Source organism: Stigmatopora nigra, chromosome 6 (assembly GCF_051989575.1).
Source record: "Stigmatopora nigra isolate UIUO_SnigA chromosome 6, RoL_Snig_1.1, whole genome shotgun sequence".
In the NCBI taxonomy this organism is placed as follows: Eukaryota; Metazoa; Chordata; class Actinopteri; order Syngnathiformes; family Syngnathidae; genus Stigmatopora; species Stigmatopora nigra.
The window spans coordinates 13216950-13236921 of NC_135513.1; the positions used below are offsets into that span (position 1 = coordinate 13216950).

Here is a 19972-nt window from a genome sequence, read left to right on the forward strand (position 1 = left end):
AGTACAAACAGGTTGGTCTACGAATTACCACATTTACAGGAAGACCATGTTACACGTTTAATCTTAAATGATGTATCTTAAAAATGAATATTTATTCCACAGTACATTTATAATTAATATTTTTATTAGTTTTTATTTTATTTGATCCCATACACAACACGATCCAGCGTTCCTTCTTCGTTCACATGCCGGACATGTTTGAGTGTGCCACCGACAAAGTATTGAAGAAAGATCCCACCAGAAAACTGAAAGAATAGGAGTTTAAACGTTCATTTTTTGCTAATCTGCTGTTCACGACACATTTCAACATTGGACTTGACGTCAGGTATTATAAATTAATTCTAAAATGTACATCCAAGCCTGTTTATCTATGCTCGGGAAGCTTCGCTATTGCTGTATAGCTAAACCTTTGAATTCAACAATCTATTCTTTTTTACGCAACAAAAATACTACAATGACACTTTTTCAAAAGATTTAACTGATTTCAACTAATTGGTTGCCATTAGTGGTGATAAACGTCCTAATCAATTAGGCGATTTCACAATTATTCAGTCAAAATGGATTGGACGTCTATTGACGTCAATGACACAGACACAATTTTTAAAAGCTAGTTGTATTATTGGAATGGGATGGAGGTTTATCCTTATGATTGGTTGAATTTATGCAATATAAGCAATTTTGATAACATGGAATTTCTGTGTTTTTTCAGTGTAAATCATGGCGGCACCTGTCAGTCTTGAATTAGATCCCATTTTCCTAAAAGGTCTGAGTTTTCTACATTCCAAAAGCAAAGATTCTGCAGAGAAACTCAAAGCTCTACTTGACGAATCCCTTTCCAGAGGGAGTGACACTTCTTATCGCTTGGTACAAAAAGTATGTCAATATCGGGTATCTTTTTCTTCCTACTGTCATTTGGCCAGTTGTTTTTAGAACATATATTTTCCTGGGAAAAGTTCTGAAACACCTAGTTGCCATTTTTTTGACTCTTCAGGATCTGGAGGTGAAGGGTTCTGTGTCCAAACTCAGCTTCAGCAAACAAGACTCCAAGTCTTCAAGTTCTTCATCCTCCAGTTTAAGCAGTAAATCCAGCTCTGAAAAAAGCAAGAAGGACACAGACAGAAGACCTTCTGAGAAGGTATGCTCATTTATTTTTGGAATACAATACCTAAATGATATACAGAAATACAAAAAATATAGATGGTAAAAGTGCATTAATTTGATTTAGGGAAATACTACATTTCCAATCATAATGTACATGTGTAGTTGTTTTTATTTTGAACCTTTATGTCTCCAGCAATTTATTGGCAATTAATCCAAAATTCACGAGAGCACAGGTGTCAAAGTGGTGGCCCGGGGGCCAAATCTGGTCCACTGAATAATTTTGTGTGGCCCGGGAAAGTAAATTATGACTGGTTTAGGATCAAATTAAAATGAAGAGTAAAGATGTATATTAAATTACCTGATTTCCCCCTTTTAAATCAATAATTGTCATTTTTTAAATCCATTTTTTCTGTGTTTTTAGTTCAAAAATCATTTGGTAAAATCTAAAAATATATATAAAAAAAATCTAAAATAAACATTGTTTTAGATCTATAAAAATCTGAATATTCAGGGCTTTTAATCCAGTTCTTTTAATCCATTTATTTTAAAAAATCTAAATATTATATAAATAGATGCTAAAAGTGCATTAATTTGATCTAGGGAAATACTGCATTTCCAGACGTAGTGTACATTTTGTTGTTTTTATTTTGATCCTTTATGTCACCTGCAATTGATTGGCAATTAATCCAAAATTCACTAAATCCACTGTAAACAAGGTCACATGCTATCTTAGCAAAAGTTAAATTTCCAATAACCACCATTGGATCCTAACCATCATCATCATCATAATCTTGATCATCAACAACAGATCAGAGTTGAGTTGGGGGACGTCGACCCTCCCAAAAAACTACGTTTGGAGAAACAAGATCGCTCTTCGCCAGTTACCGTGCAAACCAGTAAAGACCTTCTACCCAATATCAACGACTATGACGAAACAAATGCAGATGACTTTGCCATGGAGATGGGTTTGGCTTGCGTGGTTTGTAGGTATGTGCCATGCTTTCTATTTTAAAATAAACTCAATGTGTTCTATGGTTATCTGCATAAATCCATATTCTGAATTTTATGGGATTACTTTGTTTTTTTAATCACTATAGACAAATGACAGTAAGCATGGGAAACCAGTTAGTGGAGTGCCAGGAATGCCATAACTTATACCACCAAGACTGCCACAAACCCCAAGTAACGGACAAAGAGGTCAATGACCCAAGGCTGGTTTGGTATTGCGCTCGTTGTACAAGACAAATGAAACGAATGGTAAGAAATGTTCATTTCAATTGTCCAGTTTTGTATCAGTCTTATCCTGGAAAGCAATTCTTGTTTGTTTCATTTGGTAATAATGTTATTTTTTGTGTGTTAGGCTCAAAAGCCTCCGCAAAAGCCATCCCCGGCTTCCGCCTCGTCAGCACCGGTTGTTATTAAAGACACTTTGGTGAAAAAGACGGAATTTAAAGCCAAACTAGATACTACAAGCACCTTCCAGGCCTTCAAACGAACAGAAGTCAAGGTAGGTAACACATGTCACTCTGAATCTAGATTAGATAACTTTATTCATCCCGTATTCGGGAAATTTCACTTTTAGTTTTTCATTGCTTGTGCAGTTCTTATAATTGACTTTATAAAAGTAGCCTTCAGATTAATAAATGGTCTTTCAATACAAGCTCCTCCTCCACTGCAAGATTTTGTACAAAAAACTCCAATACATCAACAAGGGCTTGCTCTAGAGGTGACTGTGTACTTCTCTTGAAAAAGACTGCTAAATTAGCCACAGCACCTTCTCTACCACATACTTGAAATTCAATAACAATTAGCATACATGAACTTCAATCTCTAAACCTCTCGGCCAATCAACTTAAAACCTGGGTATTAGATAATCAAAATTACAATCACAACAGTCTAAAACTGTGCTATGTGTGTCTAGTATATGTCATTGTTTAACTTCAACCTACACAAGGGACTAAAAATGGACATTAGCCCTTGGCTACAATCTTAAATATCTACATATATATGTTCATTAATAGGTACTCTCCCTTATATTATTAAATAACTCAAAATCAGAGCCCTAAACGTATTATTTTCAATCATTTCCAGACTTCCACAACATCTGCCAATCCCACCAGCAGCAACTCCGCCACATCAGGCAGTGGTCTAACAGGCTGGGCCGCATTTGGCGCAAAAACCAGTCCATCTCTTAACATCACATCCAAACTTGGTTCTTCTGCGGGATCTAGCGGAACCAACAAAGCCTTGACGACTCCACCAGGCCAGAAACCGGTAGGTCTCTCCAGTCTTGCTGGAACCAAATCCGGACTCGCCACCGCAAAGATCCCTGGGAACGGAAACGGTGCTGCTCAGGTTACCCTAAAACCGCCGCCCTTGACTTTGGGTAAGCAACCTCTCAACCGTTCGTCAAGCAGTGAAAGCCAAGGTAAAGGTTCCGTTTCGTCATCAGGCGGGGCTTCACCGGGAAACTCATCGGCTAGCCCGGGTAGTAGCGGGACTAGCGGAAATAATAATGGGGGAAATAACGGAAACAACGGTAATGGCTCTAAAGTGCTACCCGGGGATAAAGCGCCAACTTCTCAAGAATCCCAGCTTCATGCTATGAAACGGTTACAACTGGTAAAGAAAAAAGCAGCACAGAAAAAGCTTAAGAAATAAGGCCTTGAGACAGTTTAATTGGGTACTAAATCCAAAATGGTGAAGGGTACCAAATAGCCAGTGTATACCAAACCACTGTTTCCGATCTAAATAGTCGATAAGTCGCAGAAAATACGTCACAAAAGTGCGGTTTGTTTTTAAAGTCCTTGTTTTTTCTCCCTGTTTGTCATATTTTTGATTGTATACCTTTATTCGTCTATTAACTGTAGTGGAAAGATAAGCCAGATAAGAATTTACAGATCTAAACCCTAGAAACGTTGAATTTTACAAAAGTGACTTGAACGTTACAGTTTTTTTGACTAGATTTTGTCTGTGATCTTGTCGTTGAGACGATATGTTCTCTTACTTGAATTTTTGTGTAAATGCTGCTGGTGGATTGTGCCTCGATAAAACTACCCGAGACAAAATGTCAGTTGTGTCAAATGTCATTAAAATTCCACCTAATGAACAAAAAACATCAACTCAAAATCCTCTTTTTCACAGTGCATGTTTATTTCTAATATAATAAAACATACAACAAGGCATATATTATATCTTTTCACATTAGTATTTTTTGATAAATCATTTCACGTACAATTATTCCTCCATTTATATAAAATTTGACTTCATAAAAGACTTCACGACTCAACACTGTCATACTAACATTAAAAGTGCTTAGCACAGCAGCTTGTTTTATTTATAACATCTCATTTCATGTTCTTCATTGGTTCATACTGTCAATATGACAAGTTTCAAATCTTGTTTTTTAAAAAACAAAGGGTTGACTTCTATATAACGGCAAGTAAAACAAGTCTATGTTAAAACAGATCACATTTGTCTCATAGATTCAACTGTTTAGCGACAATGCTAGCACCCTCTGAGTTAAAAATTGATAGGCACCCATCGCTATCATTGACTTCAGTACATATTAACGTGAATTTTACGCATAGGACATCCTGCCGAGGTAGTTGGCTGGGACGTATCCCTTCTGGCCACCGGCTTCTGCCAGCCACCATTCCTTGTTACCGCCCAGGTCGTTGAACTGCAAGATGCGTACATGTTGGTACTCCTGCAACGTTAGCTCCTGCTCACAACGGGCTTGAAATGCATATACGGCGTAGTACTGTGTAAACACAAAGGGAACAAGTTAGTCTGTACGAAGTTTGAATCATTTATCGGAAATCTGGATCGATTAAATCTTTCCCCGCAAGCAAACAGATCAACGTCCTCGCTAACAATGGTTTTCTCTGGGCATAACTTTGAAATGTATTGTATTTTCTTGCATATACGCAGTATTTGTCGCAAAAAAAATATTGACTGAATCGAGGGTACGGCTTATATGCGCATAAATCAGACTTGACATGCACGAAACTCCACAACGCAAGATAATGCGGCCTATATGGTCATTTATGTCAAAATAGAGATAAGATAAACCAATAAAACACTTAACAAAAGGGTGCTGGAGCCTATCTCAACTGACTTCAGGCTATAGGTGAGGGTCACCTTGAATTGGTGGCCAGCCAATCGCAGGGCACAATTTGACAGACAACCATTCATGTCCACCCTCATACCTAGGGGCAATTTAGAGTGTCCAATCAGCCTATCTTGCATGCTTTTGGAATGTAGAAGGAAATTGGAATACCTGGAGAAAACCCACGCAAAAACAGACCAACAAGACCACTTTTACATGCAAAAATGGACAAGACCCAATTCTTCAGCCCATAGCCCCCTAGCCTAATCACCATAATGGTTAATTAAAACAGCAGAGGGCACTGTTTGGTAGATTTTTGCGCAAGTACTACCACTCCTGCAGTACTGAATATTTCCAGGGCTTTGTTTCATACCAGTTGAACATTTCTACACATACCTGCTGAGCGTCTTGCTCCAACGAATTTTCCAAGTCATCCACTGTGTCCAATTCGTCCTGAAGACCCGAAAGGTTGGACATACTGTCCGTGGTGTTGAGACTGAAACTCCGTAGGCTGCTACTGCCGCTTCCCGAAACGAAAAGGCTCAGGTTGTCAAAGTCCTCATCGGCCATGATGGAGGGTTGCTGTTCTTGCTGTTCTTTGGTTGTCTGGCCACCTCTCTGAGAGTCCCTTAGTGGGTTGTACTGCTTTAAGAACGTAGAGTAGACATATCCCTCCACACCTAAATGTTGGATAGACATTAGGCAGAGATGGACACTAACATTAAGATCATTTCAGAGAAGTTTATTCATCCCCTAAACTCTGGTTATCCTATAGAAACAGACAAATCTAGAGTAGGGTATTTTCCGAAGATTGTGTTGTTTCTGGAACACAAAACCCTTGGAGTGCAACTTATTTTGTCCTTGTTTCAGAATTGTCAGTAGCTAGGACAGCCTGTTTCTCTTAAATAACGCTGAAAAATTCATGTTAACCTGCAGAATCTTCACTGAGTGGTCAATAGAAGGGCTTAGACAAGACATTTTTACGTCTTTTTAGTTTTGTTTGCCTTGTAACTTGTGGTTTCCATTCCCGTAAACATACTTACCCCCAGTGTAAACTAGCCATCGGCTACTGCTACCCATTGGATCTGTATCCTTCAACAGGGCTACTAACTCGCCCTCCAATAGGCTTAGATCTTGCTCCATGCAGCCATTACACTTCCTTTTCAGTCTATATAGACGACTCAATGGATATTCAGCAAGTAGCCGAGCCCGTTGTTCATCTGTCTGATGCTCCACCTCCGGCGTCTGGAAAGCAACAAGAGTTGTTAGCAATGTAGTATGTACGATGGCATTTTGAAGGCGACTTGTGGGGTTTCAGGTGGGTGAAGTTCAAGCGAGGATAATTTGAAACAGAGAAAGCGTTTTAAGTGTCAATGGCCGAGAGCCAATGACGCGTGGAATTGCCCTAGTTAATCACCACCTGGAGGTGTCTTTTGTATGGCTTTTTATCACTTGGAATTTTCCACCAAACTGTGAAACCCTTTGAGAGAAAATGAGTGACTTTGAACTTGACACCCAAGCAGACGGTCTTGAACGTGAACTTGGGAGGCTTGGCGACCCGCAGTAGTCGTAAAAAAAAAACTTGAGTGTTAGAATCTGGGTCAACTTGAGGTTTTTTCTGGGTTATTTACTTGGTTGACAGGTTTTTTTGTACTGTCTAAATCACATTTAATATTCAAGAACATAGTATATGTATGAGTCAGGTTTACTGACTACTCAGTTGGGAGGTGCTGTTCTTTACAAGATAGGCAGTGTAAAAATTGGAAGGAAGTATTGCTAGTCCACTTCGAGAAGGGGACGTTCATGCAAATGATTTCCGCAAGCACTTATCTCACCGTTGTTTTCTTGTCTCGTTGCCTCTCGAAGCTGACTTTCCGCTCCATTAGTTTTTGTGCGTTGTCCTTGACAAAGGCCAGATTGTTCAACTCATCCATGATACTGTTTTGTACTTCAGTTATGTTGGACAACGGAGCCTGCAAAAGATGTAGCAAATTAGCATTTTAATGTGAAATGAAGTATTTTCTCGCATATAAGCCTCATCCACATATAAGCCGTACCCTTAAAATTGCCTTAAAATCGTTGAATTTTACAATTTCTCTCGTATAAGCCGCCTGTTCCCGATTCAAAATTCTCACCTCCATATTCAGGGTTTTAATAGGAGTACAAATGTGTTACTTTAAAGGGAAAATCTTAAGAAGTATCATCATACATGGCATTTACAAGATACTATATGAATCAAAATGACCACCAATGATTACACAAATTCAAAAAGGTAGTCATGTGAGCAGTACAACTAGGAAGTGTGTCCGTAGTGGTGTGGTTTATCATTCTTAGGTAAGATGGCGGCGCCCCAAGCGAGCATTGGCAGGTACAAGCAAGTGAGTATTTTTCATGTTTTATGCAATATACGGTATATTTTTTTCTTGAATTTCAATCAAAATCATTTTTTCACTTTATATTTTCTATCTTTTTAAATAAATGACAGTATCGGCCACATTATCTCACATTATGGCATTTCGTCTTTGTCACCTTGCAGTTTCGTGCATGTCAAGTCTTTTTTATGCGCATATAAGCCCTACCCTTGATTCGGTCATATTTTTTTGAGTGACAATTACGGCCTATATGCGAGAAAATATGGTAGATGCTCAATAAGTGTAGTGATGCTTACTGGTAGCTGCCGAATGGAAGGAGCAGTCAAAAGTATTTCCTCCATCAGACTTCGAAGCAAGGCCACAAGATACACTGCACAATTGCTAAGAATAGCAAAGGCGGCCATGTTGAACTTCTGCAACTCCTCCACAAGCAAAGCATTGAGAGCTTCGTAGTCCCTTCTAGCTGGACCAGGTGGGTCTATGGACACCAGGCAAGGGGTGGAGGACGATGTAGACGACGAGGACGAAGAAGATAACGAAGAACGCTCCAGTCGGCTGCAGTAATCAAGTAGTTTGTCATAGCGTTTTTGGATGAGTTTTTGGGGGGCTGTGAACATGCCCTGGAGCGATGAGAGTGGGGCGAGGACCAGGCGCTCCATGTTTTCTTTCTGGAAGTTCAGTTTGAAGGATTTTTAAACTGGGATAAACGCCGTTAGCGATTGTGCTTTAAAACCAGGTTTTGATACTCACATAGTGCTCATAGGGGTCTTCGGTTTTAGTGTGGGAGGAGCCATTTGAGTCCTTGATGATGCTTTGCATTTCAGGGACATTGTTGATAGCGACAGATACCATCTCCTGTAGTAAAGTCATAGATATAAAAGTCTGAAAATGAAGATCTACAAAGTATTTTATACTCTGAACAATTTTCACCCAAACCTGAATGAACTGTAAGTAAATTTGGACATTCTTGACGAATTGCCTTACAGCTTTGTCCAAACTCCTGAAAAGTTTCTCTTCTCTGTCAAATACTTCATCTCTTACCTGAAAGGAAAAATACAAGCTAAAAATGTTAAATCTCAAGAGGACTACACAATAGAATGCAGTATTTTTAAAGATAGACTGATCTGGAGAGGACTACAGAATAGAAGGCAGTATTTTTTTTTAAATACACTGATCTGGAGAGTACTACAGAATAGAATGCAGTATTTTTTAAAGATACACTGATCTGGAGAGGACTACAGAATAGAATGCAGTATTTTTTTTAAAGATACACTGATCTGGAGAGGACTACAGAATAGAATGCAGTACTTTTTAAAGATACACTGATATGCAGAGGATTACAGAATAGAAGGCAGTATTTCTTTAAAGAAACACTGATCTGGAGAGTACTACAGAATAGAATGCAGTATTTTTTTAAAGATACACTGATCTGGAGAGGACTACAGAGTAGTACGCAGTATTTTTTAAAAGATACACTGATCTGGAGAGGACTACAGAATAGAAGGCAGTATTTTTTTAAAGATACACAGTTTGTTTTTCTTACCTGTGGTTCAACTCCAGTTAAAATCTTGAGAAAGCCTGCAAATCTGTCCCCCTTTTTCCTAATGGAGTGAATGTTGAATTTGTGGAGCTTTCTTAGCGTTCCTTCATCTTCGGAATTCTTATACTTCATGACTGAAAACATGGACAAAGTAAGAAATGATGTAGTACCATGTTAAATTCCGTTCAGTGAGCGTTATTGTCTTACCTATGTCCTTACGCCTCTTGAACTCATTAATGTTGATGTTTATGATTTTCGTGGTGGTGAATGCTTCCTGTAGAGGCCGAGAATCGGGGTGGTCTTCGGGTGTGGCCTGCCACAGCTCGCCCAATAGTAGTGGGTACTTCATAATTCTCTGGACTGGCTTGATTAGGAGCGAACCCATGTCCAGAAGGCTTGGCTTCCCCCTGTGGCGTAAAAACATGGAAAAATTATGCCCTGAAAATTGTCAGTTCAGTCTTGATGTTTGGGGAGTACTTACTGTTGGTCGTAGAGTTTCCTGCAATTTGAAAAAGACATGAAATTAGATGAGATATGACAAATTTGAAGGGTAATGGAAGTTTGTCAATGGGTACTGTATTTTCTAGCATATAAGCCGCATCTGTGTATAAGCTGTACCCTTAAAATTGCCTTAAAATTGTTGAATTTTGGAATTTTCCTCGTATAAGATTCACAGTTTTCACTTCTATCTTCATGTTTTTTTTAATAGGAGGACAAATTTGTTACTTTGAAGGAAAAATCTTAAGAAAAATCCCCCTAAGCGAATAATAGCAGGCAAAAGTGAGTGAGTTTTTTTCACTTTTTATGCAAAATACAGTTTAATTTTATGGAATTTCCTTCATAGACGTCAAAATAAATGTTGTTTAGCATTTTTTCTGTTTATCTTTACTCTATTTTAAAGTATATGACCGCATTGTCTTGCATTATGGCGTTTCATCTAATTTATGCGCATATAAGACTTACCCCTGATCGACAAATACGGTTTATATGCGAGAAAATAAGGTATTTTGTTTTAAAACCTAAGATCAAGTCATAGATCATGCATTTAACCAACTCAACTCTATCAGGAAGTTACAAATAGCTATGAATACTGTGCAGAAGTAATTCTACTTACTTCATTGCTAATATACATGTAGTGAAATGTTGTTTTATTCCTTCCTCTTTTTCATAGGATTCCAACGACATGTTGGCGTCGTCGTGATGGTAACAGTAAATCTTATACACATCCTCTAAAGCTGCCTTTGCTTGAATGAATACTTCTCCTAGTTAAAAAAACACACAATTTCCCCAATTTGTATTAATATACAGTAAATATACAAGCATTAAACAATAGGGATTGGTCAATTGAGATTACCTATAACTACAGTCTCAGGATCTGGATCCAACATGGCTTCCTGGAGTCTGTTTAGGAGTCCAGCTGATACCTCGCACACCGTTTCCAGGTTGGTAAACAGACGATCCACATCAACAACCTAATTTTTGATAGGCACAATGTAGTATGTGATATACTAAATAGTATTTTATTAGTAATACAATCGGTAGGAACGTACCTGCATATTTCGTAGAGGCTCTACCACTTCTCGGATGCACAACTCCAGTTCTGTGAGGTAGTCTTTTTCAGTCTGTATCAGTTCTTGGATAATTTTCGATCTGCGGTTCATCTTTCTAGAACGGATCTCCTCGGGGTTTAGGGCTGGTGAGGCCGGGGTGGATGAGTCGTTCTGGGTCATTTTCTCTGTGGGAAAACATTTGGGTTTAGGGATGGTTGCAGTATTATTTGGGTTGAGTTCTGCGTCTTTTGCTACTTTAGCATTTGTCGTTCTTTTTTAAAACAAAAAGCATGCTAGACTTATTGTCAACTCTCAATTTTTTTTGTTGGCGTTTGATTTATTAAATAAAGGACAGGACCAATTATTGAACATATTCATATTCATGGTAATGAACATATATATGTATGTATGTAAATATGTAAGATTGTTGACCAATTTCCGTCTTTAGGCCCAAATTTTGTATTTTTTGTTCTCTAATTTTTAGAGAATTAATTTTAATTTATGTTCATACGTATATGTAAATATGTAAGATTGCAGCCGAGGATTAATTTCAATCTTTAGGCCCAAATTTTCAATTTTTTTTTCTCAGCTTTTTAGAGAATTAATTTTAATTTATATTCTTACATATATGTAAATATGAAAGATTGTAGCCGAGGACTATTTTCCATCTTTAGGCCCAATTTTTCTCTCTAATTTTTAGAGAATTAATTGTATTTAATATTTATACATATATATATAGGTAAGATTATTGGTCAAAAGGTTCAGAGATGCCAATTCACGTATGCTAATTGGTATTGAATTCCAGGTATGTGATAGAGAAGATGCTATGGCTAATTTAGCAGTCTTTTTGAAGGGAACTACACAGTCACCTCTAGAGCCAGCCCCTGTTGATATATTGTCATTTTCTTGTACAAAATCTTGCAGAAGAGGAGCTACATAATAGAAAATGTTATAAACTAAGGTGGCATCTTCATATTTAACAATATTTTCCCAATTCAGGTTTATCTTTATCATCAGTTTTTCCATCTATACCTTGTAATTGCCTATAAGACCAATCCAAGGTTAATTGTACATGCTCCATAGAAAATGAATAGGAGAAGGTCATTTTGACCTTGTGTCCTACAATTGACGTCCCCACCCTTTGCATATATATCTTTCCGACATTTCCAACCATTTAAAAAGGTTTTTATCCCAGGCAGGAACCGTTAACGTGCTGATCCATCAGGAAAAGGGCATTTCTTGAGGGGGGGGGGGGGGGGGGGGGCAAACAACTTTCTGAGCAGCCTGCAATATTTCACGGGGAACTAATTATTGTGACTGGAGCGCCACGAGGCCTCATTTAACATGCCAGTCAGGCTCACCAGGGTTTTTTTTTTTACGGCGTTTTACCGACTAATCAGTCTAGCACGTCTGTGCGCTTGACTTCAGGCAAGAGAGAAACCGGCTCGCCGCTTAATCGATGCCACACACGCCGTTTCCTGCTCGGGGTGGGATTGAGGAAGGAAGGCTTCAGGGGGAACTCGTGTCAGGTTACGGAACGAATCGCACCGTCGATGTAATGCGGCGGCGTGCTCAGGCATTCCATCTGCTCGCAGACCATTAATAAGCTCACACCTTTGCAACACCGCACGTAAATGCACACATATAAATTCTATGAGTTATTACAACTCAGTGTGGTGTCTTCTTCATCAAACATAATCATAAATTAGTTATCCTAGTTTGGTCATTTATTCGTTTTCCTTGGCGCTTTTTCCCAAAAGTGTGGTAGATAGTTTAGCCTAGCGTCCATGTTTTTTTTTGGGGAAGGTCAGAACCCACCAGGTATCGAACCCTCGATCTTAGGATTGTGAGGCCGACATGCTTAAGATTCTTTCACCAAAGACCATTTTTAGGGTGAATTTTAGACATTAGGTTTTTACGAATATTGTCCAGTTTTGCCAATTTGACATCAGTTTTGAGTTGAATTTATTTAATAAGGGACATTACATATTAATGAACGTATTTATATTCATATGTAAATATTTAAGATTTTAGCTGAGGACTAATTTCCATTTTTAGGCCCAAATGTCTCTAATTTTTGGAGAATTAATTTAAATTTATATTTATACTTCTATGTAATTAAGTAGGATTCTAGACAAGGCTTAATTTCCATCTTTAGGCCCAAATTTTGTATTTTTTTCTGTAATTTTTCAAGAATTTATTCTAATTTATATTTATACGTATAACTAAATATGTAATATTGTAGCCAAGGCCTAATTTTCATCTTTAGGTCCAATTTTTCTTCTCAAATTTTTAGAGAATTAATTTTTATTAATATTTATACCTATATAGGTATAATTTAGTTTGTTTTTTTTCCCTATTTTTTTCCTAATTTCTCTTTTAGTCCCATTTATAGCTCTCAATGGGTCTTGAACCACAATCTCAATGGGGTTTGGGTCAGTAAAGACATTAGTGTCTTTCTCTTTGGACAAAGCACAGTTTTTGTCCACTCAACAACTGTAGTAGTGTTTAACATCCACTGTAGTTCAGTAAAAAAAAAAAAAAAAAACTCTTACACTAGTGTAGCGTGAACAAAAAATAATAATAAGTGTGTCATATATCTTCTTCTCCCCCAAACTTCCAATAATTGACTATGACATATCAAGTTATACCCAGGATTGCTTGACAAGGTGACAAATAATTTAATATGTCTGTTATAAACAGCAGCAGATCACATCCGGACTTCTTTGTCCACTTTTTTTTTCTTTTTTTGTGGCACTCAGAGGAGGAGTTCCCATGAAAGGGGATCCAGTGCTTTTCACTGCCTGGGCCCAATAAAAGCCATCCAAGAGGCCAGAATACAAGGCAAGGCATATCCTGTATCATGGTGGAGAAAAAAGGACATGCCAGACAGACATGGTCCTTTTTGGTCAATTTGATGTCAGTTTTGAGTTTTATCACATATTAAAGAATATATTTAGTTTCATGCGAATAAACATACATATTTAAATACAATCGTACCTCTACTTACGAAATTAATTGGTTTCAAGACCTTTTTCGTAACTTGAAAATTTCGTAAGTAGAAGTGTACTTTATATTGTAGGGAAAATAAATCAATGCGTTTTTAGCAACATCTAACAAGTAGACTAGTGACAATTTGGATTGAGTACTAGGTTTTATTGTAAAAGTTGTACTCACACTACTAGTACTGCATACCTGTTTTCCCGTATTTTATGTTTTTGATCATTTCAAATTTGGTACGCTGTATAACAACTTTTGTACTGGAATTTTGCATTTTTACAGTACTTTTTTTTTGTGTAAAACCGATCTCATTTTACCCATTTCTGCTCTAATCTGGGTTGTCTCGGTCACTGGTAGATGATATTAGATTAGATAACTTTATTTATCCTTTTTTGGGGAAATTTCACTGTCACAGTAGCAAGAAGGTGAGAATACAGACACAGAAAAAGACATTTTCGACATAAATAAATAGGTATATATTTCATATATATTTATTTATATAATTATTAATGTATTTATGTATTAACTTACTTATTACCTATCTATTTATGTCTAAAATGCCTTTCCTATTTCTGCAAACTCACCCTCTTGCTACTGTGACAACGATATTTCCCAAATATGGGATGAATAAAGTTATCCAATCCAATAGAATCTTGAATTTAGTGCATACCGATTGGCCACTCTGTCCACTTTGTGGAAAATCCTAGACTTTTAAGTGCACTTTATGTCCCGCATTGCATTTTGTATGGTTGCCAGGTATGCTATTATACTATGAGCATAACTAGATGTACAAAGGTCACGTTGCAATGTGTTGACCAACCAGTCCAGCAATCGAGCGACTACTTTTTTTTTACTCGTAAGCAAGCGTACTCACGTGTTTCCTCTTTCTGGTGAAGTCATCGTTCTGTCAATATTTGCAATGCTAATATGCCTGTAAATATGTAATACACGTCGTCACTGTAATGTGCGGGAAGGCCGTGGCCAAAACATGGTGGCCGAAACGAGGTTTACTCAAAACAAGTGTTGCCATCGTGCTGGTTTGTCATGGCTAAGCTGAAATTGCCAAAAGGCACTGAAGAGGATTCAAGTGAACTGTAAACAATTGTGTCTCTGTGTGTGTGTTGGGTGTGTGTTGGTGTTTGTGGACTAATGTGTGTGAAAGTGGTTTTATCGGCCGACAATCGGGACAAGTGTTGCAGGAAAACCAACATAGTTTTGATGATAGGGGTGATGTCACTTATTTGGCTTGAAGTACGGCATTCCCAACCTTTGACTGTCTTAGACAGGTTGTCTGGGAACATGTGTTAAAAAACAAGACGTCAGCATAATAAGAATGGTTTTTAAAGTTGACAGAAATGCGGAATTTGGGGCATGGGATTTGATTGGATGGTCTGGAAAGTTGGAGTTGGGATTTGGGGGTTGAAATGGTTGGAAAATTTGGAAACTGGAGATTTTTAAAGATAATTTGGATGTTATTTTGGGTTTGTGTAGTGTGTAAACTGGTAAATTTGCATTATGCTATGACAAAACAAAAAAAATACCCTACGAATAAAAAAATGCTGTATTTTTATGCTTTTTTTCTTGTAAAAACAATACTTTACTCTAACTCAAATTCCACAAATGACAAATACCCCATATTACATCACCCATCCCTGCAAAACGCAAAACCAGATAACGTTAACTTTGCTAGTACTGAGTCAAACATTAACTAAACTTCACTTTGGTCACACTTTTCACCAAAAAACACAACTCATAGCTCCTTTCCAAACAAACCCAGCTCATTAATTTTGGACTTTAACTTCGACAGAACTCAAAAACATCTCTACTTTAGGCTTTTTTACCAAAATTTAGCTAAACTTCACCTTGGTCACACTTTTCACCCAAAAAAACAAACCATAGCTCATTTCCAAACAATGCTAATCTCATTAATTCTGGACTTTAACTTCGATAGAACTCAAAAACATCTCTACGCAAGGCTTTTTTACCAAAATTTAGCTAAACTTCACCTTGGTCACACTTTTCACCCAAAAAAACAAACCATAGCTCCTTTCCAAACAAACCCAGCTCATTAATTTTGGACTTTAACTTCGACAGAACTCAAAAACATCTCTACGCAAGGCTTGTTTACCAAAATTTAACTAAACTTCACCTTGGTCACACTTTTCACCCAAAAAACCAAATCATATCTCCTTTCCAAACAATACTAAGCTCATTAATTTTCGACTTTAACTTCGACAGAACTCAAAAACATCTCTACGCAAGGCTTGTTTACCAAAATTTAACTAAACTTCACCTTGGTCACACTTTTCACCCAAAAAACCAAATCATATCTCCTTTCCAAACAATGCAAATCTCATTAATTCTGGACTTTAACTTCGATAGAACTCAAAAACATCTCTACTTTAGGCTTGTTTACCAAAATTTAACTAAACTTCACCTTGGTCACACTTTTCACCCAAAAAACCAAACCATAGCTCATTTCCAAACAATGCAAATCTCATTAATTCTGGACTTTAACTTCGGTAGAACTCAAAAACATCTCTACGCAAGGCTTGTTTACCAAAATTTAACTAAACTTCACCTTGGTCACACTTTTCACCCAAAAAACCAAATCATATCTCCTTTCCAAACAATGCTAATCTCATTAATTCTGGACTTTAACTTCAATAGAACTCAAAAACATCTCTACGCAAGGCTTGTTTACAAAAATTTAACTAAACTTCACCTTGGTCACACTTTTCACCCAAAAAAACAAATCATAGCTCCTTTCCAAACAAACCCAGCTCATTAATTTTGGACTTTAACTTCGACAGAACTCAAAAACATCTCTACTTTAGGCTTGTTTACCAAAATTTAACTAAACTTCACCTTGGTCACACTTTTCACCCAAAAAACCAAATCATAGCTCCTTTCCAAACAATGCAAATCTCCTCCATTTTGGACTTTAACTTCGATAGAACTCAAAAACATCTCTACGCAAGGCTTGTTTACCAGCTGGCACGCGCCACACTTTACGTAGATCCATCCCAGTGGGAGTATCAACCTGAACATAACAGGTGCAAAGTATCCACGGCAATGCACTCTTTGGACAACTTGTCAACTAAAAGTATTCCAAGACATGTTTTCATTGGCCTGGTTGGGATAATTGACTCCTGGGATTTGATTACCTTTGAGTTTATCGCTGTACTCGGTCTTGTCGGATTGACTTCGCCTCACTAGCGTCCCCAGGTTGATATCACCATTGCAGGTGTCGGCAACTACGATACTGTCCGTCTTTCTCCTTTCTAGATAACGTAGGAAAACCGGTCGGTTCCTGCGTTTGATGGTCTTGTTCTTTTCGGCCCCGCCGGGCTCCTTGGGATCCATGGTGAACTGGTCCGGAAAGGAAGGTAGCCCTGTGAGAGAGAACAGGTGCACTCTTTCCCCCTGTGTGCTGAATACCTGCTTTGCACAGGTGACGTGGCTCCGCCCATTGGCTGTCCACATGACAAGAGAGAGGTATGGGAACACCTCTTTTTTTCTACTGTGGGATGTGGCAGGCTTTTAAAGCATTTTTTTATGACGTAGGGTGTTAAACTTGGGTAGTTCGCGGGCTGCATTAACATTTTAGATATAATATTTAAATAGAAAAAAAATGATTAAAAGAACTGGATTTAAAGCCCTAAATATTCAGTTTTTTTAATGGATCTAAAACCAAGTTTATTTGAGTGATTTTTTTTTTTAGTATGGGAAAATGTCTTTTAATCATTTTTCATTTAAAAGAAACAAAATATTTTGAAATTATGATCAATATTAAAGTGGTAAACAGAAAATATTTTACAAAGAGTATATAAATGTATGAATGTCAAGACCAAAAATATGTATACATGTGTATGTATATACTATATATATGCATGTATGTACTATATATGTGTATGCATATACTATATATATGTACATGTATGTATATACTATATATATGTACATGTATGTATATACTATATATATGTACATGTATGTATATACTATATATATGTACACGTATGTATATACTATATATATGTACATGTATGTATATACTATATATATGTACATGTATGTATATACTATATATATGTACATGTAGGTATATACTATATATATGTATATGTAGGTATATACTATATATTTATATATTTATATGTATATATAGATATATGTATATACCCTCTTGCTACTGTGACAGTGAAATTTCGCACATACAGGATGAATAAACTTATCTAAAGTTATCTAATCTAAACTAATCTAATTCACCTTCTTTGCTGGGATTCACGGGGGTGCTGGAGCCTATCCCAGCTGACTCCGGACATGAGGCTAATGGCAAAATTCCATTGAGGAAACATTTCGAATGAAAAATGTGCTATAATTAGGCAACACATCCTGGGCAGGTCCAGCAGGTTGTTGGCTATCAAAGTGAATGGACGTCTTGACTTTCCATTGAAAACGCTTGTAATGTGACTTTACCAGTTTCACAACAAATGCCATTAAAAGCACTTAGTAGTGGGCGGGTCTATATTCCTATTAAATAGACAAGGGCACATCACAGTCTGTCATACGCCATTTTAATAAATATAAAATGTCAATGCTGAAATCACAGTTCACTGGCAAGAATGCATTTTTTTTGCCTTTTAATAACCCATGCAATCTGCACATGACATCATCTGTTTGAGCAAGCTATTGTTTGTTCATGGCACAATGCAGTTGGACTTTGAGCTTTTTATGCGTTATCAACACTTTCATGGGGCTGTCAAAGAAGGATGCTGGGTTTTATGAGCAGTTTATGGTTTAAATTTGTTTGAGATGGTAAAATAATGGGGTTGAGATAGAAAGGTATTGGAAAAGTTGTACATTTTTTAACCCTGTAGTGGTTATCATGCGGTTATAGGCCACGTACAACTATTGACTCTTATCGACCAATCATTTTGAGGCTTTAATTTACCTGTCCTGCATGTTTGTGGAATGTGGGCGGGGCCACGGGACACAAAGGCCAGACTAGTTATTTTATGGGTCATAAATACTCTATTTTTTAATGTCTTGTTAGTTTTTTTAATCCATAAAATGTATTTTATTACTCTTATGTTTTATATGTATATTTTTGAAGATATATCTTAATCTCCAGTAAACCTCTATTTATTGACATATTTTAATTTACTTTTATTTATTCCATTCAATTTGTCTTTCCAAGCAGCACACATCAATTCATTTTAAATTCTAAATTGTATTTATATGACGTTTAATTTTTGTCACCAACTTTCTTTTGTTGTCTTTTTTTATTTCCACATTTTAATTTCTAAATAAATTTTAACAATGGCATAAGTCAATGGCCTAATTTATGTCAAGAGAGACGTGACCCGACATTGCCTAGTTCGCTTTTCCTTTGCAAGAAAACTGCTTTATAAAATAAACGAGCATGTTGTCATTATGACTAAAATACATAAGCGTTTGTAAACACAATGTCACGTCAAAGAAACGAGAACCCTTTTATTTTTTTGGGTCACGTACCGGAAGTGATATTCCCACACTATCAAGAATCTGAAAGCCGGAAGTGTTTGTGAGATCGAAAGCAGCCATGCGACTTTCCCCGTTATTTCAGACCCACGCTTACGTCTTCCGGAATCTTTTCGGTCACTTTCCAGTCTTTAAAAACAAACTACTCTCTCGTGCAGCCGCCATCCCGCATTTGCACACGTTGAGAAAAACGATGCACTATCAAACCGAAGAGAGAGGAAGTCCAAACACACCTGATTACCGGATTTATTTTAGTAAGTACAAAACCCTTGTAGTACTTAACCATGGACCCCTTCCACCCTCGTTGTACCTGCTAACGGGTTATGAAACGCTGGATCAAGAATATTGTTTGTCATTTTTAATAACGTCATCATTAAAAGATCCATTATACCAGGGATGATCAAACTCCAGGGGGTGCTGGAGCCTATCCCAGCCAACTATGGGCACCACTGAATTGTAGGCTAGCCAATTGCAGGTCACTACTAGGAGACAGATAATCAATCATAGCTAGAGGACAATATGCAGTATTCTAACAACTAGCATAGCTAGCATGTTTTGGGATGAAACTGGAGTACCCGGAGAAAACCTGCACAGGTACGGGCAGATCATGCAAACTCCACACAGGTGGACTGACCTGGATTCAAACCCAAGGCCCCAGAACTGTTAGGCCGACATGCAAAACCACTTAGCATCTGAGAAAATTACCAAAATGTTTAATATGGTACTAAAACCTTAAATTTGGCCAGAAATCAATGTTGTACTGATTCTTACC

At 37.4% G+C, this 19972-nt stretch overlaps 3 protein-coding genes across 8 annotated transcripts in view; 2 read left to right on the plus strand and 1 right to left on the minus strand.

Moving 5' to 3' along the window:
* Window position 1: 1 nt before the first annotated feature.
* ints12 (integrator complex subunit 12) lies at window positions 2–4284 on the plus strand. The gene is made up of 7 exons (XM_077719843.1): window positions 2–325; window positions 710–873; window positions 992–1135; window positions 1910–2088; window positions 2199–2358; window positions 2462–2608; window positions 3193–4284. The coding sequence occupies exons 2-7, from the start codon at window positions 718–720 to the stop codon at window positions 3760–3762; spliced, it is 1356 nt and encodes a 451-aa protein (XP_077575969.1). The 5' UTR covers window positions 2–325; window positions 710–717; the 3' UTR covers window positions 3763–4284.
* Window positions 4236–17156, minus strand: arhgef38 (Rho guanine nucleotide exchange factor (GEF) 38). Its single transcript, XM_077719841.1, has 14 exons — window positions 16842–17156; window positions 10675–10859; window positions 10479–10596; window positions 10239–10386; window positions 9606–9623; window positions 9332–9531; window positions 9128–9258; window positions 8521–8625; window positions 8335–8439; window positions 7881–8252; window positions 7048–7185; window positions 6256–6457; window positions 5609–5892; window positions 4236–4864 (listed from the first exon to the last, which is right to left on the minus strand). Exons 1-14 carry the CDS (start codon window positions 17038–17040, stop codon window positions 4682–4684), a joined length of 2388 nt encoding a protein of 795 aa, XP_077575967.1. The 5' UTR covers window positions 17041–17156; the 3' UTR covers window positions 4236–4681.
* LOC144198700 (CXXC-type zinc finger protein 4) overlaps window positions 16727–19972 on the plus strand; it is a 70522-nt gene continuing 67276 nt past the window's right edge. For 3 of the 6 annotated variants that reach the window (XR_013326771.1, XM_077719845.1, XM_077719846.1), the window contains exon 1: window positions 19230–19454. Coding sequence is in view for 5 of the 6 variants with exons in the window: in XM_077719845.1 (XP_077575971.1) it covers window positions 19262–19454 (193 nt within the window). In the remaining variant the exon portion in view is untranslated. Of the gene's footprint in view, window positions 17173–19229; window positions 19455–19972 lie in introns of those variants that run through there. The other 3 variants (XM_077719847.1, XM_077719848.1, XM_077719849.1) reach the window with 3 other exon arrangements.